This window comes from Oryctolagus cuniculus, chromosome 20 (genome assembly GCF_051225735.1).
Source record: "Oryctolagus cuniculus isolate XC-2025 breed Fujian yellow rabbit chromosome 20, ASM5122573v1, whole genome shotgun sequence".
NCBI lineage: Eukaryota > Metazoa > Chordata > Mammalia > Lagomorpha > Leporidae > Oryctolagus > Oryctolagus cuniculus.
Genome location: NC_142886.1, coordinates 27656844 through 27680519, shown reverse-complemented (window position 1 = coordinate 27680519; position 23676 = coordinate 27656844). Strand labels below are relative to the sequence as shown.

Sequence of the window (23676 nt, the reverse complement as noted above, 5' to 3'; positions counted from 1 at the left end):
ACATTGGCCCCTACAGATTCATTTAGTAAAATAACTGGCATTCACATTCAATGACTAAAAATAATTCTGCAAAATATAGATCCTATTTCTATCATGAAATTTTATTTCCTTTATGTTTTGCAAATACTTTTTGTCAACTAATACAGAGATGAAAACAGCAGCAGTGAGCCCCATCCAGGGGTGTTACAGACTTTGCTCTGTAGGTGAACGGGACCACTGTTTGCTGAATCTTAAGGCGCTTTTGAACAAAAGCCTTTCACTATAGGAGTGCATGCAAATCACCATGGTCTTACATTAATCATTTACATTTTGTTTCCTTTTTTGCATAAGCATAAGTCAGGCAAATTCAATAGCACAGTGTTAGTATAGTTACTTACAAAACCTTATGAGTCCAATTTGGGAAAAAAATTAAGTTCTAGCATTAATGTTAATTTGAGATATGATCTTTCTCTTAATGGGGGAAAAAGTAAGAACCATTCTTTTTACTGTTCGCTGAGGTGTGGGAAACTGAGCACAGTACATCACTGCTTCTGCATTAAGTTAACCCTGTACTGATTCTTGGGATTAAGAAGTGAGATGAGGAGAGAAAAAAAGCAGTGAAGTAGTGATGCCTCTAAACCACAGAGGAACTGCAGTCATTCAAGGAACAAGAAGTCTTTCAAAAATTTCTTTTGAGAAGTCCAGTCATTAATAGGCTGTAGCCTGAATTGCATTTTTTAAAAAAGATGTATTTATTTGAAAGGCAGAGTTACAGAGAGAGAGAGGGAGAGACAGAGAGAATCTTCCTTCTGCTGGCTCATCCCAAGTGGCTGCTACAGCTGGGGCTGGGCCAGGAGCCAGGAGCTTTATCCAGGTCTCCCATGTGGGTGCAGGGACCCAAGAAGTTGGGCTATGTTCTGCTGTTTTCTCAGGTGCATTAGCAGGGAGCTGGATTGGAAGAGGAACAGCCGGGATTCGAACCGGTGCCCATACGGGATGTGGAAGCTACCCTGCTGCACCACAGCGCTGGCCCCTGAATTTCACTTTATACAGGTCTGCAAGGTTTCACATAAAACAGCTTTGTAAGAACCCCAGATCCTACTTCATGGTGGTGCTGTGCAAGCCACGTTGTTTGTAAAGATATATGCAAGTCTAAATCAAACTTAAAAAAAATCTTTTCCCTAATGCCAAAAGAGAGAACTTTTCCCTCCTTTTTCTTTAAGATGTTTCCTTTAGAAAACGTGCAATTCTAAACCCTTGTCCAGTGTTTTGAAGATATCTGTAAACCTTTGGAAAGCCAGTTTTACACGCAGGACAGCTTTTGTTGGGGGTCTTGGAGCATCTTTCTACAACGTGGGCTTGAGGACAATGCTGCCCTGTCTGTCCCTGTCTCCGGGAGCTTAGCCTAGGTGCCTGGTGCCAAGCAGTCAATTCCTGTTCGCTGTCAAGAGGTGAGACGTTTTCCTTTGCATATAGAAAATTAATGTGAGTGCACTGGAAGATATCTGCCTATTTAAAAGGGTAATCTTTCTTTGTTTTTGCAATCTCTTTAACAGCTTACCTGTAATGTGCATCACAATTTAATGCTTGTTCCATAATAAAATGGCTTCTTTTCTGCCCTGGTGGAGAGGATTTTCTGGGTTGGCAGGAGAGTATTTTTAATTATATTTGCCCCAACGTGTTCCTACTACTAGATGTGTTGCTAGATATTATCAGAAATTCTTAAGTTACCCAGGAAGGTAAGTATTGCTGTCTTTGCTTTAATGAGGAGCTAAACTGAAACACAAATAAAGGGACGGTGCCGTGAGTCAGTGAAGAGCTGGGAATGGAGTCTGGAGCTGGAACCCTGAGCCTTAAGGAAACCACACAAAAAGAAAAACCAAAGAAGACCACACCTCTTCCCCCAAGCAACGGCATGATTTTTCAAGCTGGGTGCACGCAATGGCTTTCCCTATGGCTCAGTATAACATGCCCCATTCTCTTCAAGGGCAGCTCTTTGTGGGGCATAATCCTGTAATCTTGCTGCTTTGACAAATTCAGAAAAGGTCAAGGAATCAGATTTTGCTCCAGTATGAGCCTTCTGCTCTAAAAAGAGGCCAATGTTGTCCCTATAGGGAAGTCGGATGGTGCGTCTGAATAACGGCTCTTCAATTCCCAGCAGCTCCCGCGTGTGCCGAGAAATTGCCTGAAATGCAAGCATAGTTCTTTAATGGAACGGACCTGAAAGCACAACTAAGTCCCATTTTCACGTTTTCTAGGCCTCTTGAATGCTAACCCCTAAGTCACTTCTAGGGAAAATGAAACAATGAAATAACATTCTAAGGCTTACTAGCCTGGCCTTACCAAAATCAAGGCGACTTTTTTTTTTTTTTAAGATTTATTTATTTATTTTGAAAGGCAGAGTTACAGAGAAGGAGATGCACAGGCAGAGAGAACTCTTCCATCTGCTGGTTCATTCTTCAAATGGCTGTCATGGCCAGGGCTGGGCCAGACCAAAGCCAGGAGCCAGGAGCATCATCCAGGTCTCCCATGTGGGTGCAGCATCCCAAGCAGTTAGGCCATCTCCTGCTGCTTTCCCAGGTGCATTAGCAGGGATCTGGATGGCAGTGAACAGCCGGGACTTGAACCAGCACCCAAATGGGATGCCCAGGTCGCAGGTGGTGGTTTAATCCACTACGCCACATCACCGGCCCCCAAAATCAAGTTCTTAAGAGAAACATAACTTGACTTTCTAGCTTCTTCAAGGTATCAATTAAAAATGTTTCTGATGGGGCCGGTGCTGTGGCATAGCAGGTTCAAGTCCCGGCTGCTCCACTTCTGATCCAGCTCTCACGATGGCCTGGGAAAGCAGTAAAAGATGGACCAATTCCTTGGGCCCCTGCATCCACTTGGGAGACCTAGAAGAAGCTCTTGGCTTCAGATCAGTGCATCGCCAGCCATTGTGGCCATTTGGGAATGAACCAGCAGATGGAAGACCTCTCACTCTCTACCTCTGGCCTTTCAAATAAATAAATAAATCTTTTTTTAAAAAAATGTTTCTGGGGCCGGCGCCATGGTGCATCCTCCTCCATCTGCAGCACCAGCATCCCATATGGGCACCAGTTCTAGTCCCGGCTGCTCCTCTTCCGATCCAGCTCTCTGCTGTGGCCTGGAAAAGCAGTAGAAGATGGCCCAAGTGCTTGGGCCTCTGCACCCACATGGGAGACCAGGAAGAAGCACCTGGTTCTAGCCATTGTGGCCATTTAGGGAGTGAATTAGCAGATGGAAGACCTTTCTCTCTGTCTCTCCCTCTCACTGTCTGTAACTCTACCTCTCAAATGAAATAAATAAAAATCTTTTAAAAAAATGTTTTCAGGGAAAGACTTTGGCCTAAGGTTAAGACTTGAATTGAGGTGCCAGTGCTGTGGCACAATTGATTAATCCTCCATCTGTGATGCTGGCAAGCCATATGGGCACCGGTTCTAGTTTCTAGTCTCGGCTGCTCCTCTTCCAGTCTAGCTCTCTGCTGTGGCCTGGGAAAGCAATAGAAGATGGCTCAAGTCCTTGGGCCCCTGCACCCTCGTGGGAGACAAGGGAAAAACTCCTGGCCCTTGGCTTCGGATCAGCACAGCTCCAGCTGTCAAAACCATTTGGTGAGTGAACCAACAGAAGGAAGACCTTTCTCTCTGTCTCTCCCTCTCACTGTCTGTAAATATACTTCTCAAATAACTAAATCAAATCTTAAAAAAAAAAAAAAAGAATTGGGATGCCTGCACCCTCTGTGGGAGGGGCCGGATTTGAGTTCCAGCCCTGCTCTGGATTATTTCCTGCCAATGCACACGCTGGGAGGCATCAGGTGGTGTCTCAAGTACTTGGGTCCCTGCCACCCTCATAGGAGACCTGGATTAAGTTTCAGGTTCCTGGCTTGGGCCTGGCCCAGCCTGGACACATTGTGGACATTTGCACAGTGAACCAGCAGATACGAAATTTCTGTTTGTCTGTATCTGTTTCTCTGTCTATGTCTTTCAAGAAAAAAGAAAGACCCACTACTGGGTATAACCCAAATGGTATGGACACAGTATATCAAAGAGATAACTACAGCCCCCTGTCTGTAGCAGCACTGTTCACAGTAGTAAAAATTTGGAATCAACCAAGGTGTCTATCATCAGATGAATGGTTAGAGAAAATGTGGGGGCCAGTGCTGTGGTGGAGTAGGCTAAGCCTTTCCCTGTGACAGTGGCATCTCATATGGCATCCTGGTTGCTCCTCTTCTGATCCAGCTCTCTGCTTGTGGTCTGGAGGGCAGTAGAGGATGGCCCAAGTGTGTGGGCCCCTGCACCCGCATGGGAGACCCACAAGAAGCTTCTGGCTCCTGGCTTTGGATTGGCTTAGCTCCAGCCACTGCAGCCATCTGGGGAGTGAACCAGTGGATGGAAGACCTCTCTCTCTGTCTCTTCTTTCTGTTGGTAACTATACCTCTCAAGTAAATAAGTAAAATTTTAAAAAAAGAAAATGTGGTATAGACCACAGATCTCTATCTCTGTTTCTATAATTCTGCCTTTCCTTTTTATTAAGATTTATTTATTTATTTGAAGGTCAAAGTTACACAGAGAGAGGAGAGGCAGAGAGAGAGATCTTCTATCCACTGGTTCACTCCCCCGTTGGCTGCAATGGCCGGAGTTGCGCCGATCTGGAGCCAGGAGCTAGGAGCTTCTTCCAGGTCTCCCACGTGGGTGCAGGGACCCAAGAATATGGGCCATTTTCTACTGCTTTCCCAGGCCATAGCAGAGAGCTGGATTGGAAGTGGAGCAGCCGGGACTCGAACCGGTGCCCATATGGGGATGCCAGCACTGCAGGCAGAGGCTTTACCCATTCCACCACAGTGCTGGCCCCCTTGCCTTTCAAATAAATAAATCTTTTAAAAAAGCAAACAAGGAAAGAAAAAGGAGGGAAATCATACAAATGTTTCCAGGCACTCATTACTTTATGATGAAAACTCTGATCAGCTATAACAGCAGTTAATATATTCATATTAGGAGCCATAACTATCCCCAAGGTTAATAAATAACTTATCTACATAGGGGCTTAGTTAATCTACAACTAAGAAAAAAATCATTACTCAAATAGTTACCTAATTTGTTTGATAAAAAAAAATCTCAAAAACTATAAAAGGCAGATACTAAAGTTCCAGCGATTTCATTAGTACCTTTATTTGTACATTCTTTTAAAATCCCAGGGCCAGGAGGCAGGCATTGGGTGCAGTAGTTAAGACACTGCTTTACTCTTCCCTGGGTTCTAGTCCTGGCTCTGCTTCCACTTCCAAGTTCCTGGTAATGTGCTCCCTGGGAGACAGCTAATAGCTCGGATACTTGGGTCCCTGCCACCCATGTGGGAGACCCATACTGAGTTCTGGGCTTCTGGCTACATCTTGGCCCAGTCTTGGTTATTATGGGCATCTTGGCAGTGAACCAGCAGATGGAAGATCTCTGTCTATCTCTGTCTCTCCTGCTTTGCCTTTCAAATGAGTGAGATCTACACAAAGAAGAAAAAGTTTTAAAAATATTTGTTGCAGTTCTCAGTGTCTCTAAAATATAATTGTATTAATTAAACAACATGCTACTTAATAATTGAGATTAAATTGTGGCCACCTTTTAAATTCTAGTTATTTATTTTTATTTTCTAAAAAGATTTAGAGAGGCAGAGAAAGAGAGGTCTTCCATTTGCTGGTTCACTCCCCAAGTAGCTGCAACAGCTGGAGCTGAGCTGGTCTGACGCCAAGAGCTAGGAGCTTCTTCCAGGTCTCCCACATGGGTGCAGGGGCCCAAGGACTTGGGCCATCTTCCACTGCTTTCTCAGGCTATAGCAGAGAGCTGGATTGGAAGTGGAGCAGCTGGGACTTGAACTGGCATCCATATGGCATGCTGGCACTGCAGGTGGTGGCTTAACCTGCTATGCCACAGCACTGGCCCCAAGTTTATTTATTTTTAAAAGAGATTTATTTATTTGAAAGACAGAGTGACAGAGTGGCAGAAACAGAGAAAGAAAGAGATCTTCCCTCTGCTGGTTCACTCTCCAAATGGCTCTCTAGGAATGGCCAGAGCTGGGCCAGGCTGAAGCCAGGAGCCTGGAATTCTATCTTGGTCTCCCACATGGGTGGCACTGGCCCAAGTACCTGGGTCATCTCCCACTGATTTCCCAGGTACATGAGATTCAAACCAGCACTCCAATACAGGATGCTAGCATTGCAGGAGATGGCTTAACCTACTGTGCCATAACATTGTCCCCTAAATTCTAATTTTTCAAAATTTTGATTATTTTCATTTTATTTGAAAGAGAGAGAAAGAGAAAGAGAGAGAGGGAGAGAGAGAGAGAGACTGACTCTTCACTGATTAATTCCTCAAATGCCTGCAAAGCCAAGGCTGAGCCAGACTGAAGCCAGGAGCCCAGAGCCCAATGTGGGAATCCCATGTGAATAGCAGGGACCCAAGTACTTGAGCAATCACCTGCTGGCTCCCAGGAATTAATGCCTTCCATAAGCAGGAAGATGGATCAGGAAGGGGAGTTAGGACTCAAACCAGGCACATTAATATGGGATGCAGATATGTTGAGCAGCAACTCGGGGCCACCAGTGCTGTGGCGTAGAAGGTTAAGTCTATGCCTGCTGTGCTGGCTTCCCATATGTGTGCCCATTCAAGTGCTTTCTGCTCCACTTCCAATCCAGCTCCCTGTTAATGCACTTGCAAAAAGCAGCAGTAGATGGTCTAACTACTTGGGTCCCTGCACCTGTGTGGGAGACCAGAGAAAGCTCTTGGCTTTGGATCGGCGCAGCTCCAGGCATTGTGCCCAACTGGGAAGTGAACCAGCAGACGGAAGATCTCTCTCTCTCTCTCTCTGCCTCTCCTTCTTTCTCTGTGTAACTCTGCCTTTCAAATAAATAATTTTTTTAAAAAGAGATGGGATTATATTTTTTTAAAAAAAGCAGCAACTTAACTGCCTCATCAAATGCCTACTCTAATTTTTTAAAAGATTTTATTTATTTATTTGAGAAGTAGAGTTACAGACAGTGAGAGGGGGAAGAGAGAGAGAAAGAGAGAGGTCTTCCATCCTCTGGTTCACTCCCCAGATGGCTGCAACGGCCGGAGCTGTGCTGATCTGAAGCCAGGAGCTTCTTCTGGGTCCCCCACGTGGGTGCAGGGACCCAAGGACTTGGGCCATCTTCTACTGCTTTCCCAGGCCATAGCAGGGAGCTGGAGTGGAAGGAAGAAGAGCAGCTGGGACCAGAATCAGCACCTATATGGGGTGTTGGCACTGCAGACAGAGGATTAGCCCACTGTGCCACAGTGCTGGCCCCAAGGATGGATTTTTAAAAGAAAATATAAAGCTTACTGGTCATAGTTAGAAGACTACCAGATTCATGCTGTAGACTACTCGAAAACCGATGCAAAACTGCCCACTAGCAATGCATTTTGGATAGACAGATGTCTTTTTTCTCAGTATGTTCTCGTGTAACTGACGCTGTGACACTGAGCACCTTGTGAGGCTCCCTGACTAGAAAAGGCCATTGCACGGAGCCCCGAAGTTTACAGATGGCCCCAGAAGGTGCAGTACAGTCACCACACATTACTACAGGTCGAGCGCTCCTACTCCAAAATCCAAAACTTTCTGAGTGCAAACGTGATGGCCCACATGAAAAATCCACACCTGACCTCCTATGCTACCTTGCAGTCAGAACACAGGTGTGCTAAGACGACGGTGTAAAATTACCTTCAGCTATGCGTATGAGGTAGGTGTAACATACAAATGAATTTCCTGTTTAGACTTGGGTCCCAGCCCCAAGATAGCTCATTATGTATCTGCAAATATTCTACAGTCTGAAAAAAAAAAATCCAAAATCTGAAGCACATCTGGTCCCAAGCATTTTGGATAAAGGGTATTCAAACTTATTTTGTTTTGTAAAATTATTTTCATCTATTTGAAAGGCAGAGAGATCGATCGATTGATCAAGAGATCTTCTTGCTGGTTCACCTCCCAAATGCCTGCAACAGCCAGGATTGAGTCAGGCAGAAGCCAGGACAACAAAACCCCATCTAGGTCCCTCGCATGGGTGCCGGGGGCCAAGCACTTAAGCCATCTCTTCTGCCTCCTAGGGTGCATTAGCAGGGAGCTGGATTGGAAGCAGAGTAACAGGGATTCCCAAACCAGAACTCAGTGGGGTGCAGGTGTTGCAAACGTCGGCTTAACCTGCCTTTCCACAGTGCCTGCCCCTCTACCTTTATTAACAAAAAAGAGCTACATGCCCATTGCGGGCTGAGAGAGGCCAGCAACTGTTAAGACACAGACACTAAAAGTGAGGGAAAGGTATTGCTTTTATGTAGGAGAGCTACATAGGAATCAAGGAGTAGAAACCTAACTATTGGGGCCAGCACTGTTGTGTAGTGAGTGGGTTAAAGCCCCAGCATGCAGTGTCAGCATCCCATATGGGCACTAGTTCAAGTCCCGGCTTTCCGATCCAGCTCCCTGCTATGGCCTGGGAAAGCAGTAGAAGATGGCCTAAGTTCTTGGGTCCCTGCATCCTTGTGGGAAACCCGGAAAAAGCTCCTGGCTCCTGGCTTCGGATCGGCATAGCTCTGGCCATTGTGGCCAACTGGGAACTGAACCAGCAGATGGAAGACCTCTCTCTTTCTCTGCCTCTCCTTCTCTCTCTGTGACTCTGACTTTCAAATTAATAAATAAATCTTTAAAAATAAACTTTTTAAGCTCCTGGCTTCAGATCGGCCCAGCGCCGGCTGTAGCGGCCATCTGAGGAGTGAACCAGTGGAAGGAAGACCTTTCTCTCTGTCTCTCTCTCTCTCACTGTCTAACTCTGCCTGTCAAATAAATTAAAAAAAAAAAAAAAACTTTTTTAAAACAAAGAAACCTAACTATCCCTCTTTTAATTTGGTGGTGATGATTCTTCTTCTTTTTTCTTCTTCCTCTTCTTCTTCTTTTCAGATTTATTTATTTATTTGAAAGTCAGAGTCACACAGAGGGAGGAGAGGCAGAGAGAGAGAGAGAGAAGTCTTCCATCTGATGGCTCACTTCCCAATTGGCTGCAATGGCTGGAGCCAGCAGCTTCTTCCTAGTCTTCCCACATGGGTGCAGGGGCCCAAGGACTTGGGCCATCTTCTACTGCTTTCCCAGGCCATAGCAGAGAGCAGGATCGGAAGTGGAGCATCACTGCATGCAGCAGTCAGTGGCTTTACCTGCTAAGCCACAGTGCTAGCCTCTGGTGACTCTTAAAGTATGTCTGAGGTTCATCAGTGGACCATGAGTGTTCTCTGATGGGCTAGAATCTGATCTAAAACTGCACATTCTTTCTTTCTTTTTCTTTTCTTTTTTTTTTTTTTTTTGGACAGGCAGAGTGGACAGTGAGAGAGACAGAGAGAAAGGTCTTCCTTTGCCGTTGGTTCACCCTCCAATGGCCTCTGCAGCCGGCGCACCGCGCTGATCCGAAGGCAGGAGCCAGGTGCTTCTCCTGGTCTCCCATGCGGGTACAGGGCCCAAGGACCTGGGCCATCCTCCACTGCACTCCCGGGCCACAGCAGAGAGCTGGACTGGAAGCGGAGCAACTTAGACAGAATCCGGCGCCCCAACCGGGACTAGAACCCAGGGTGCCGGCGTTGCAGGCTGAGGATTAGCCTAGTGAGCCGCGGCCCCGACCTCTTTCTTTAGTTTTGATGAGCAAACAACCAGCAATAGACTTTATTTATACCCACGGAAGAGTACTTTACTAGAAATTGACATGAGTTAGTAAGGATTATTAGAAAGAGGCATTCATGAAGAGAATTACTGGTTTTCTAAAGATTTTTGGTTTCACATCCTAGAACAGTGGCCCATACGTAATACTTCCCCTGGCCTCATGCAGAACTTTGTAATGCCCTCGGTTTTCCAAAAGACCATTATCACCGTATCATTATTGCCTTCTGTGTGATGGTGGATGTAAAAGGTTGCTGTTCTTGATTTTATTTGTAAATTTCTGGTTGTTTTGTGTCATTATTACCAATTTATTCTGCACTGTTTAGTTACCTTATAGTATGTAACTAAGGATATTTGCATAACTGGAATTTAAAATTTACTTTAAATCTAAAGACATAATTGTTGTGGTTCAAATATGAAACATCATACCATCATTATTACAACAGGTCTATAGTCTCCTTAAAATCTGCTTAATCTCTATAACGACTTGGATGACTCCTAAATACGTTTTGCTAAGGAAAAGAGGCCAAACCCACAGGCTACAAATTATTTAATTCCATTTATGTGCCATCTTAGAAAAGGCAAAACTTGAGGGGTAAAACACAGATTTGGGTACAGGGATGGACTTGCTACAAAGGGGATGCAGGGACATTTTAGCCTGATAGAATTGTTCTGGATGGTTCTTGAATGGTGGATGACCCAATGCATTTCAAAACCCATAGAACAACACACTACAAAGAGTGACTTTAATATGTGCAAACTTTTAAAACCTCGGATGGAAGAGGAAGCCAGGATGGCATACAGGCTGGACAAGCAAATCTAGCTGTATTACAAAGAAAGGCAAAATCTCCCTGGCAGGGGTGGGAAAGGAAGGAGTAGATAAAAAGAACTTTAACTTGGGAAAACAGTACTACATACCGTAAGGCTCAAGACAAAAAGAACTATACAGGAGCACGGCACTCTATTTGGTACACTTGCTTCTCACAGAATCCGTATTTATAGATAAGGAGAGCCAGGTTTCTCACTGACAGACAAGAAGTTGTGAATCAGCAAGGGGGTTTGGGAGCAGGAATGATGGGAAAGCTAAAATGTACCCTGTGATATTGGACTACAGAGAGATCAACCTGCGCTCATGCTTAGCTTAATGTAATTACACACAGCTGGACACAGTACTAAGGTATTTATGTAGCCATGGGTTAGGCTACACACAGAGTTCCCGTGTTATTCTGCCGAGAGTGCCTAAAAGCAGTGACACCCCAGGAGCAGCAATCACAGGGAGTGCCCACTTCTTGGCCTCTAATTACTGTTCTCTGATCAGAGCAACCAGGGCTCCTTGGGGCAAGGAAAATATAAGATGAGCCAAAAGCAACTTGAAGAGCCTGAAAGTAAGGAAAAACTTTCAAAAAAAAAAAAAAAAAAGACATTCAAAAGGGCACAGGAGCCAATTTATTTATTTATTTTTTCATTCACATTAAAAAAATTATTTGAGGGGTGGGCTTTGAGTCGGGTGGGAGAAGAAACAGACACAGAAAGTTTTAATCTGCTGGTTCACTCCTCAGATGCCTAAAGTGGCTGGGAGTGGGGCTAGGGGTGGGGCTGGGGCTAGGGGCTGGGAACTCAATACCGGTCTCCAGTGTGAGTGGTAGGGACCCATCACTGCCTCCCAGGGTCTGCATTACCAGGAAGCTGGAATTGGGAGTGGAGCCAGGACTTGAAGCCAGGCACTCTGATATGGAACGTGGGTATCTTATCCACGTTTGGTCTAATTAGGCCAAACATCTACCCCCAAAGAACACAAGAGCCTATTTAGGGGCTGGCGCTGTGGCTCACTTGGTTAATTCTCCTCCTGTGGTGCCGGCATCCCATATGGGTGCTGGGTTCTAGTCCCAGTTGCTCCTCTTCCAGTCCAGCTCTCTGCTGTGGCCCGGGAGGGTAGTGGGGGATGGCCCAAGTGCTTGGGCCCCTGCACCGGCATGGGAGACCAGGAGGAGGCACTAGGCACCTGGCTCCTGGCTTCAGATCGGCGCAGCGCTGGCCGTGGTGGCCATTTGGGGAGTGAACCAATGGAAGGAAGACCTTTCTCTCTGTCTATCTCTCTCTCTCACTGTCTGTAACTCTACCTGCCAAATTAAAAAAAATAAATAAAAAATAAAGAGCCTATTTAAAAGAATTCCCAAGGGTCAAAGATGTAGTTGAGCAATAAAATAATTAATAACAGTATTGAGTTATAACTCAAAGGATAAAATAACAACCCCTAAGTCCATATTCATTTAATGGCTGAACAGATTAGAAACAGGGGAGAAGGGACAATTAGATATAGAAGAGTTCTTTACCAAGGAGTCCTGGTGAGGAATGAGTGATGTAGAAAATCACCTTTAGGACAACAGAGTAATAACAGCAGGCAAGATCCACTGATGAAAGCTGAAATTAGTAGGCAAAACTCTAAGGAGAAACAGAGCACTTGCATAGTTTCATACTCTCTCCCCCTTTACACTGATCACTGTGGCAGTGTTACTCCATGTCCATCAACTCTTTGTCACTCCTCCCTCCGGAAGTGGAACTTAATTCCCCTCTCCTTGAATGAGGGCTGGACTTAGCAACTGACAAGGAGAATAGGAAAAGGGAAATAAATATGCAATAACACTACTGTGAAAGAAACCAAGTGATCTAGTCGATGTTTCCAGTAACAGACCATGCTGGGGCCATGTCTCCCTGACAGGAGGAGATGAGGTGCATTTATAACCTGTCACTGTCTTCTTCCAAATGCATAACTGCAGTCTAGTCATGGGAGACATCAAACTAAAATGGGAGATCTACAAAATAACTGCTCATCTTCAAAACCCTTCAAGTCAAGGAAACCAATGATCAAGAAACTGCCGTATATTGGAGGAGACCAAGGGAACACGACAACCAAGCACAATGTGATGGCCCAGAGTGGATGGTGGGAAATCAGCCAACAGGGCAGAAACTGCAGAAATTTCAATGAAGTCAGTTGGTTAGTAATACAGTGCTATACCATTGTTCATTTCAGATGTCAACATTAGGGGAAGCTAAGGTTAAGAGCACACAGAAATGGGCCGGCACCGCGGCTCACTAGGCTAATCCTCCACCTTGTGGCGCCAGCACACCAGGTTCTAGTCCCGGTCGGGGTGCTAGATTCTGTCCTGGTTGCCCCTCTTCCAGGCCAGCTCTCTGCTGTGGCCAGGGAGTGCAGTGGAGGATGGCCCAAGTCCTTGGGCCCTGCACCCCATGGGAGACCAGGATAAGTACCTGGCTCCTGGCTTCGTATCAGCTCAGTGCACCAGCCACAGCGGCCATTGCGGGGTGAACCAACAGAAAAGGAAGACCTTTCTCTCTGTCTCTCTCTCTCACTGTCCACTCTGCCTGTCAAAAAAAAAAAAAAAAAAAAAAAAAAAAAAAAAAAAAAACCCATACAGAAACTCTCTGTACCATCTTTGCAATCTTTCGTAAAACTGAAATTATCAATAAAAATTTAGTGGTCTAAGCTTCCACCTGTGGTGCCGGCATCCCATATAGGCACCAGTTCGAGTCCCGGCTGCTCCACTTCTAATCCAGCTCTTTGCTATGGCCTGGAAAGGAAAGGGAAGATGGCCCAAGTCTTTGGGCCCCTGCACCCGTGTGGGAGATCTGGAAGAAGCTTCTGGCTCCTGGCTTCGGATCGGCACAGCTCTGGCCATTGCGGTCAATTGGGGAGTGAACCAACGGATGGAAGACCTCTCTCTCTCTCTCTGTAACTCTTTCAAATAAATAAATAAATAAGCTTTGTCTAGTAAGACTCTATTGCTAATATGGTGTTACACCTTTGTGTTAAAAAGCTTGCCACAGGCAAGTATAATAAAATTGCTGAGGTACTGTAAAACCTCTAAAGCTATACTTTATAAAAATCATGTATACAAAGGAGTAAGTACTCAACTATGTTCTCTAGATATTCATCAGAATTCTTTTGTTCACTTGATGTAGTGAATAGTTAAAAATATTTTGAGAATTATTTTCAAAGAGAGGAAGATGAAGATAAGCCAAGTGGAATGCTATCTTGTCTAGCATGTCCCTGCGATAAGTAAGACTGTCTCCATCCACCCCTTTTTAATATTTATTATTTTTTTTTACAGGCAGAGTGGACAGTGAGAGAGGAGAGAGACAGAGAGAAAGGTCTTCCTTTGCTGTTGGTTCACCCTCCAACAGCCGCCGTGGCCGGCGCGCTGCAGCTGGCACACCGCACTGATCCGATGGCAGGAGCCAGGTACTTATCCTGGTCTCACATGCGGGTGCAGGACCCAAGCACTTGGGCCATCCTCCACTGCCTTCCCTGGCCACAGCAGAGAGCTGGCCTGGAAGAGGGGCAACTGGGACAGAATCTGGTGCCCCGACCGGGACTAGAACCCGGTGTGCCAGTGACGCAGGTGGAGGATTAGCCTAGTGAGCCATGACGCAGGCCGATATTTATTATCTTAAAGACACAGCAACAAAGGAAAAAAAGAACTTTCCTCTGCTGATTCACTCCCCAATGCCTCAACAGTAGGGGTAGAGGGACTGGAGCTAGGAGCTAGGAACTCAATTCAGATCTCCCACATGGGTGGCAGGAACCCAATTACTTGAGCTATTACCACTGCATTTTCAGGAAGCTGCAATCCAAAGCTGGAGCTGGAAATCAAACCCAGGTAGCGTGATATGGGATGCGGGAATTTTTTACAAAAAGATTTATTTATTTATTTCTAAAAGTCAGAGTTACAGACAGAGGGAGAGAGACAGAGAGAGAGAATCATCCATCCACGGTTCACTCCCTAGATGGCCACAATGGCCAGCCCAGGGCCAGAGTGGAAGCTAGGAGCCACGAGCTTCAGCCAGGTCTCCCACATGGGTGGAAGGGGCCCAAACACTAGGGTCATCTTCCATTGCCTTTTCCCAGGCCCTTAGCAAGGAGATGGATCGCAAGTGGCCAAGACATGAACCAGCACCCAAACAGGATGCTGTTGTTGCAGGTGATGGCTTTACTTGCTAGGCCACAACGCTGGCTCTGGAGTATGGGCATGGTAACCAGCATTTTACCTGCTAGGCTAATTGCTGCTCCTAGTTAGCTTTTTTTTTTTTTTTTTTTAAATGAGGCTCTAAGTGTCAAGTAAATCTTGTCTAATATACCTTTTTTTTTTTTTTTTCTTGACAGGCAGAGTTAGACAGTGACAGAGCGAGACAGAAAGGTCTTCCTTCCATTGGTTCACCCCCCAAATGGCCACTACAGCTGGCGCTGCACCGATCCGAAGCCAGGAACCAGGTGCTTCCTCCTGGTCTCCCATGCGGGTGCAGGGGCCCAAGCACTTGAGCCAATAGCAGAGAGCTGGACTGGAAGAGGAGCAACCGGGACTAGAACCTGGCGCCCATATGGGATGCCAGCGCCGCAGGCAGAGGATTAACCAAGTGAGCCACGGTGCCGGCCTGATTTTATACTTTAAGAATTTGAATATCAAGGAAGCAAAACGAATTGGCAGACCCTTAAAAAGGCCTTTTCATGATAAAAAGTTGGAGTTCTTGGTACTTAAATATTTTAAGAATTTGGATTACAAATTACTATTTTGCTAATTTTGTTCCTTATTTTCATTTAGGAAATTCAGTACAGTGTAAATATAAGTAGAAATTATAGTTCATAAACACTGGAAGTATCACCTTTGAAAATATCTATCTGGCAGTACTTGGTAGCTATGTGAGGGCATGGCTGGAAATACCAAAGTATAATAAGTGATCCTTTGAAACAAGTTAGGTTAACCTGTCTGGGCACCAATTTCCCGTTATCTCCAGCACCAACAGTCCATGGTCACCATTCCTTTGCATAACAGGGCCCACCATTTATAGTGTTTTGCCATTTACAAAGCATCACATATATAGTCTCATTTGTCCCCATTTTAACAGTGGTTTCACTCAGTACCCATGTCCATAAATGCTCCAAACTTGGAAAGTCTTCAGATTCATATGAGATTTTTTTCAAAAAAGGTAGTTTCTACGACTCCATCATGCTTCACCTGGGGCAGAATAGGCCCTGAGTGATCCCTAGATGACTCATAGAATCATATGATTTCATACTTTTGAGAATTTGAATATCAAGGAAGGAAAATGAATTGGAAGACCCTTAAAAAGGCCTTTTCATGATAAAAATTTGAAGTTCTTGGTACTTAAAAAAATCCTATGGGTCAGAAACAGATTTCAAACCCATTCTGTGACTTTCCAATCCATGTTCTAGTTTTCTCTTTTTGCTTTTGTCTTTTTTCATTTCATTTGAAAGGGAAAGACAGAGACATTTATAGTCTCCTTAAGATCTGCTTGTTGATTTACATAACATGATGGATGGATTTCCTATCTTCTTGTTCACTCCTCAAATGCCCACAACAGCCAGGGCTGTTCCAGGCTGAAGCTGGGACCCAGAACTCAATCCCAGTCTCCCACAATGGGGGCAGGGACCCAGTCACCTGAGCCATCACGTGCTGCGTTCCAGGGTGCACATTAACAGAAAGTTGGAAATGGGAACAGAAATGGGACTTGAACTTAGGCACACTGATATGGGATGTGGGCATTCCAAGTGGTGTCTTAACTGCTATGCCAAATGTCTGCCCCTAAAATGTTCTTTGTTATGCAACTTTTTAAAAAAAATTTTTTGACAGGCAGAGTGGACAGTGAGAGAGAGACAGAGAGAAAGGTCTTCCTTTTCTGTTGGTTCACCCCGCAATGGCTGCTGTGGCTGGCGCACTGAGCTGATACGAAGCCAGGAGCCAGGTGCTTCTCCTGGTCTCCCATGCAGGTGCAGGGGCCAAGCACTTGGGCCATCCTCCACTGCACTCCCGGGCCACAGCAGAAAGCTGGCCCGGAAGAGGGGCAACCGGGACAGAATCCAGCTCCCTGACTGGGACTAGAACCTGGGGTGCCGGTCTGCAGGCGGAGGATTAGCCTAGTGAGCTGCGGCGCCAGCCTGTTACGCAACTTTTAAATACTGAATTACTGACTTTATTTTTATTCAAAAAGCAGAGAGACAGAGAGAGAGAACTTCCATTCACTGTTTGACTTCCTAAATGTCCAGAATAGCTGGGGCTGGGCCAGGCTGAAGCCAGGAGCCCAGAATTCAGAGACCAAAAATACTTGAGCCATCACCACTGCCTCCCAGGGTCTGCAGTAGCAGGAAGCTAGAACTGGATGTGAAGCCAGGACCCAAATGTGGCCATTCTGACATGGGACATGGACAACCTGAATGGTATCTTAACCACTGCACCAATCACCTACCTCTAAGCTTATCTTTTAATTCCACTTTCCCATGAACTTTTTGAAGTATCCTTGTCTAATGGGTATTAGAGAAATACAGTATTATGAGAACTTGGGAGGAGAGGTTACTGTGGGTTGAACAGGGAACTGAGAATGAAAAGGAAGATGATTCCGATTCACAGGGAAGGAAGAACTCAGCAAAGACACAGGACTGCACCAGACAGGCTTGTGAGAGAGAATTAGACCTGGCAGGTGGGAGCAGATTTACATAGAAGATGGTCAGGAAAAGAAAGGTGACTGGAGAACACTTGTGCGCAGCCTTGAACTTGTAACTATGGCACTGAGACTGTCTTGAAAGCAGAGGGGATCCTACAAAGGTTTCTGAATAGTACATAAATAGTTGGAAAGTAAGGGCCTAAAAGCGGGGCCCTTAAACACAAAGGATTTATGGAGAGACACTGAAAGCAGGAGGCCTGCACAGTGTTCTAGGTCTGAGGCACTAAAAGGTCTGAAAAGTGGGACTGGAGAAAACCAGATGGCCTCAGTGCCACGGGTGGAACTGACAGTTCCTGGACCTCTGTGCGGATTGAAGGAGAGAGAGGAAGCAACCCCTGAGAGCCTGGGGACTTGGAGTACGATGACGCCTTCGACACAAGTTGGAAGACAGAGAGGCCGGTCGGAGGCCGATGGCAGCACTGTTGAAGTGCTCTGTAGGAACACTTTGTACACAACTCACCTTCATGTGCTCAAAATCTGTTATCCCCATCTGCGGGAGGTTTGAGCAGTTTACGTGGATGAGTTTTCGGCCACTGATGAAGTTTGCAGTGAAACACTCCTGTCAGTGCAAGAACATCACTCAAAACATGAACCATAAATAGAAGGGGAGCAGGGACGGAAGTGGGGAGGGAGAGAATGAAGATGGAAAATTATGTTTGTCACCAGTTCTATACTAAGAACAAAATCTCAACTTATTTTCTATCTTAATAGTTCTACACTTTTTTTCCACCCCAGCTCTGAGATTAAACTGCTGCTTAAATTTCTTTTGGCAGCTATAACCAGTGCCTCTTCATGTCTTAATCACATTTTTAAATACAGGAAGGTACAGAAGAGCTCATGTTGTTTGGTGGTAACCTCAAAACAGTTGGCATCGGTAAAATAAGAAACTTACACTATCTTTTCAATAAAATGATTTTTGGCTAATGGGATCGCCGTAATACTCTTAGGTTTTCACGATACATATAACGTATGAAGCATTGGGGGCAGGCACTGAAAGATTAATAATGTAAGCTGCCACTAAAACAACCTGACAAAGTAACAAAAAGTCTGCTTTAGACAGAACCTATTTAAAAATAGGTGTTTTTGTTTGTTTGTTTTGGTGGAAAGGAGCCATATAAATTTCTTGGTCCTTAGTCAAGTTTTGCAGAGACGAGTAATCACTAGAATGAATAGGAAAAACAAACGCGATCCTTCTTTACTCCCCCAAAGTACAAATACGTTAGTGGCAAAGCCGTAATTAAAATCCAAGTTACCTTTATCACAGTCTAGAACTTTTTTATACTGCTGCTAGTGAAGAAGAGCTAAGAGCGCAGGTCAAGGTAGAGGAACATGGGAAGCAGAAGGATGAGAGCATGTGATTTCAGGAAGTTATTTTGGTATACCTTGTATTGAGGGAAGCCTAGCTCACTAATCCACTCGGCAACCCTCTCTGGGCTCCACTGAAGATAATCAAATTGTGGCACAATTCTTTGTGTATGCTGGATTCGTTTCCCTTTAGGTACTGGTTGCTTCAACTCTTGGGACAAATCTACAGTCTCTTCAGTAAGGTCTCCAAATCCAATCTGAGTCTCTGAGGGATATATGCTTGAGTACTGAGTACTGGTATCTTCAGGTGGAGCCACTTTTTGGAGTTCTGGATAATATTCATAATCTGTAGTAACTGATATGACTTCACTGTCTATGACAGATCCTAATGCAATGTCTTTCTTAAGGTTTTCAGGGTGCTCTAGCTCATCCTTGTCTCCAGATGCGACTGGTTCTGACCTGTCTCCCTGGGAAAAGTCTACATGGGTCTCTCTCTGTTTGGTTTCATCTGGTAACTCAAGACTTCTCTCCTCAGCTGGCTTGGTTATTGTCTTCTCTTGAGCCTCTGGTTCAGTTTGCTGTGGTGGCACTTGACCTGTTTCCTCAGCTGGTTTTCCAGGTTCTTTCTCTGGGAATTCTGGCTTAATCTGTTCTGGTGGCTCTAGACTCGTCTCCTCAGTAGAGTCTCCTAGCGTCTCCTCTGTTTTGGACTTCTGTGGCAGTCCTATCTCCTCCGTTGACTGTGTCTGCTTCTTGGTTTGATCCTCTGATGGGGCGTCCTCTGTTGGCTCCAGAACTTGCCCGGGGGATTTTCTTTGTGTCTGCTCTTGAACTTCCTGCAATGGTGTTAGACCAGTAGCCTCGGGTGGCTTTGTTTCCACTCCCTCATTTGAGTTTCTTCTGGTCTCCTCTGGAACTTCTGATTCTTCTGATGGCTCCAGACTTGGTTTCCTTGATTCTTCCTCGAAAAACTCTGATTTGATCTCTTCTAGTGGCTCTGGAACTGTCTCTGTTGACTCTGTTGGTTTGTCCTCTGGAAACTCTCTTTGGGTTTCCTCTGCAATCTCTGGGTCGGTCATCTCGGGTGGTTCTAGATCTGTCTCTTCAACCCATTTTCTTGGTTTCTCACTTAGAAAATCTGGTTTGGTCTGCCCTGGAGGCTCCAGATCAGTTTCTTCAAATTGCTCTCTAAGTGATTCCTCTAGTATCTGCTGTCCGATCTCCTCTAGAAACTCAAATATTTTCCCACTCATTGTGGCCACGGGCACCTCCGAGGACAGCTCTGTATCCTCATCTGACTCCAGGCCTACATCCTCTGTAACGTCGGATTTAGCCTCCTCCGGTGGCTCCAGCCCGGGCTCCTCATGGTGCCCATCCGCAAGCACCTCCAAATCCTTGAAAATCTCCCCTTCCATCTCTCCGGAAGTGTCTGACTTGACCTCTCGGGGAATCCTTGGCTCAGTTTCACTCGAGAAGTCCGTCTCGGCGTCCGTGGCAATGTCGTCCTCCGGCGTCCAGGTGGGTCGTAGCCAGACATCCGGAGCACCCTCCAGCTCCCCCTCTCCGAAATCCTCTTGCTCAATTTCTGGCTGTGGCTCTTGGTCATTCTCTGAGGGCGGCTCTGGGCTTGCCTCTGCCGCGGAGTCTGTGTCGGCATCTTCAGACAAGTTAAGAGGTCCGGGCAGTCCCGGGGTCTCAGGTTCCGGCGTCTCTTCTTCTGGGCCAGGATATAAATCTTCTGGGACTTCAGCCATTACGCAGCTTAGCGGACGCACCCAGGCCTCCTAGCAACCCCGACTTCCGATAACGTCTCCATGGACACCACGATTTCCGGCAGCATCTTCCTGAATCTTCTCCAGGTTTTGTTGGTTCTTTCTACCCTGACTTTCAGAACCGGCGATCAGAAGCATACAGTAACCTTCCCCGCGTCCGCGTGGCCGGAGCGTCTGTGGGGAGCCGGCGCGCTCTTCCCGCGGCCCGCGCGCCCTCCTTCCGGCCCCGGCGCCGCTCGGCTCTTCTCGGCGCGCCGCGGCCCCGCTCGCTCGGCCTTCGGCTGTTTCCGGAGCCACTCGCGACTAGCGGCGGAGACGCTCCGGGCGCGGGCTGCAGATGTCGGACCGGCAGGCGGCTGAGGGGACGGGCTTCTGGAGCCCCGCAGCGCGTCCGGGGTCGGCCGGCGGTGTTGGAAGAGACGGCCTGGGAGAGCAGGGGAGCCGGGCGGCGGGCTCAGGTACGCAAGGCCGGGACGCCGGCGGGGGGTTGCCAGCCGGCCTCGGGGCCCCGCACCCCGGCGCCAGCCCCGCCGCGCTCTGCCCCGCGCTCCCGGCGCAGCTGCCCACCTCGGCAGCCCCTGTGCGCGCGGGGCCTGGCTCCCCACGGGGGGCGCGACCCCGGTCCCCGCCGCTGCCTGGGCTGCGCTTGACGTTATTTTCCACTCTGTTTCGAAATGCCTTGGTTCCTGTCCCGCTTCCTTTCTCAGATCTGCCGGGGCGGTGGTGACAGGGTTACCCTGCCCCCTGGCTGGCGCCGTTTGCGCTTGAGCCGGGGTCCAGAGCCCACGCCGCCGGCCTGGCCGCCCCTGCTCCTGCCTCCTCACCTCTGTCCCCTGCCCCAGCCGTTCCACGCGCCTCTGCCCCAATCCGGGTTGGCAGCCTCCCCTTCCTCTGTCCAGAAGCTCGCTTGGCCCTGGCCTCGGGGCACAGAGGCCCCTGGCTCGCCGCCTTCCTCCCATCTCGTTGGAGGAGAGACGGAAAGCAACGTTAGAGCAGGTTGGCGCCGGGGGTCTGTGGAGTGAGCGCAGTGGTCCAAGCCGAGCAGGCGATGGAGGCTGGAGCAGAACTGGGCGACCTCGCTCGCGCCCGCAGACTGCCACCGCCTTGTTCGGCACCTCTGCAGCCCCCCACGGAAGGCTTCAGCCTCCTCATGACCACAGTGCAAGGGTGGAGGGCAGGGGACAGGCCTCATTAAGTACATTTATTTGCGAGATCTGAGTTTCAGACACTCCATCGAGTGTAGGGACTGAGACACCGCCTTGGCGCCCGCGTGCCTGGATTGGAGCCGGGGCCTCAGGTTACTTGAGTGACCTTGGGCGAATCACTTCTCATCTGAAATGTGGGTCCTGGCCGTACCTGCCTCTCAGAACTGGTGGGGGCTCACATGAGCCACTGTGTCTAAGGCAGTTGGTGCGGGGCCGATGGGCTGCCGCAGGGGCGCGTTACCTGCTGGGGGAATAAGGCTTGGTTTTGCCCTCACTCCCTAGCTGCCCAGGGCCGTGTTCTTAAATGTATCTCGTCCCCTCTTCTACTTCCACCCAGCTCTCTCATCCTGCAATGGGAGCTCTCGCTCGCCGTCCCTGTCACACCTGTGAATCACTCAGCTCTTTCCTGCGAATTTATGTTCTTTAAAATAATTTCTGCCCTTTTCCCCTTTTAACATGCTATACTTGCATTAAGTTAAAAAATGGTGGCATATTTAAATATAGCAATAGAAATTCTAAGCACAATAAGCAAGTAAACGCTTTATGAAGGTGTACACGGCTCGTAAACACCTGTCCCCTGCATGTGCCAGTATTTATAACTCAAGCATGCTTTTACTTCCTCTTTTTTTAAAAACAGATTTATTTTTGTGTATTTGAGAGGCAGACTTAGAGAGAGGGAGAGGCAGAGAGGTCTTTCATCTGCTGGTTCACTCCCCAAATGACTCCAATGGCTGGGGCTGGGCCAGGCTGAAGCCAGGAGTTTCTTCCAGGTCTCCCACATGGGTACAGGAGGCCAAGGATTTGGGCTTTAGCAGGGAGCTGGATTGGAAGTGGAGCAACCGGAACTCGAACCGGCACCCATATGGGATGCCAGCTCTGCAGGTGGCAAATTAACCCACTGTGCCACAGCACCAGTCCCTTTTACTTCCTCTTTAGGTTCTTACCCAAACATTTTAACTAGAAAGATCTTCCCTATTGTTTTAAGGATTTATTTTATTTATTTGAAAGGCAGAATTACAGAGGGAGAGAGGGAAAGAGAAAAAGGTCTTCCATCTGCTGATTCACTCCCCAAATGGCCACAATGGCGGGGACCTGACCAGGCCTGTTTGCTGTGGATTCGTTCTGAGAGGAGGAGCTGCTCACCTCTGGCCTGCTTTCACCCGGCTCCCGGGGTCTGTTTGGTGACTCCACACCTCTTGCCCCCACCATGCTCTTCCTCTAGGAACGAATCCACCGCAACATCTGGCGCCCAACGTGGGGCTCGAACCCACGACCCTGAGATTCAGAGTCTCATGCTCTACCAACTGAGCTAGCTGGGCGCTGTCTTCCCGTGTTGCATTTTCCTTGCGTCCCCAGCTTTTAAGACAGTGGCATCTGCCCCCGTATCAATTAAACCCACAAAGGCAATGTCATCTAAATATAGGGTCAGTTTAAGCCTCAACTTGAAGATAGGCATGGACCAGTTAATGGTGGTGGGACTCGCTCTTACTTGCTGGACTGAGGGCCAGTTAATGGTGGTGGGACTCGCTCTTACTTGCTGGACTGAGGGCCAGTTAATGGTGGTGGGACTCGCTCTTACTTGCTGGACTGAGGGCCGCCCTGCTGGGAGTTTAAAGGTTTGGTCTTGCAATCTTTTGCCCAGTGAAAGCCTTTTTTACATCTGGGACACAGTGTTTTGGGCTTGCCCCGTCTGTCAGCGTTTGGGCAGTTTCGCCGTAGGTGTCCTGTTTCCTGACATCCCCAACAAACTGGAGGGTCATTAGACCTTGTGTTCAGTTTGTTAATGGCCGCAGTTAGGGCTTGTATGGGTGTATCGGCAGGGTTTACCTCCTTTGTAGCTGCTATCCATTTAGAAATGTCTTCATTATGGACTGGTGCGATTGCAGCTTTTGTCTCTTTGGTAGTACCTTCCCAAGCTGATTGTTTGACCAGATTGTCTTGATCGGGGCCAAGCGGTAATCTTTTCTCTACTGCCTCCAAGATTCTGGCAAGGAAACTGGGGAACCATTCGCCTAGGCCTTGAACTAGGTTTCTAAAGAGCTGACTGTAATTAGGAGGATTTATATTTTTTAAGGCTCTGAGTGCCAAATCTCTGACCTGGTCAAAATAGGCAACTACTCCAATGCAGGCCTGTTCATGAGGCTATATGTAGGTGCCGCGGCCTG

At 47.2% G+C, this 23676-nt stretch overlaps 2 protein-coding genes and 1 non-coding gene across 4 annotated transcripts in view; 1 reads left to right on the top strand and 2 right to left on the bottom strand.

Annotated features, from left to right (window-relative positions):
- Nucleotides 1-83: 83 nt before the first annotated feature.
- SAMD15 (sterile alpha motif domain containing 15) lies at nt 84-20528 on the bottom strand. The gene is made up of 3 exons (XM_002719572.5): nt 18612-20528; nt 17690-17788; nt 84-2164 (listed from the first exon to the last, which is right to left on the bottom strand). Exons 1-3 carry the CDS (start codon nt 20286-20288, stop codon nt 1931-1933), a joined length of 2010 nt encoding a protein of 669 aa, XP_002719618.2. The 5' UTR covers nt 20289-20528; the 3' UTR covers nt 84-1930.
- Nucleotides 20500-23676, top strand: part of TMED8 (transmembrane p24 trafficking protein family member 8) — a 37290-nt gene continuing 34113 nt past the window's right edge. For both annotated transcript variants that reach the window (XM_089322441.1, XM_008271991.5), the window contains exon 1: nt 20500-20764. In XM_089322441.1, coding sequence (XP_089178567.1) covers nt 20644-20764 — 121 coding nt within the window. In that variant the 5' untranslated portion in view covers nt 20500-20643. The remainder of the gene's footprint in view (nt 20765-23676) is intronic.
- TRNAQ-CUG (transfer RNA glutamine (anticodon CUG)) lies at nt 22758-22830 on the bottom strand. The gene has a single exon. It is a non-coding gene; the product is annotated as a tRNA-Gln (tRNA).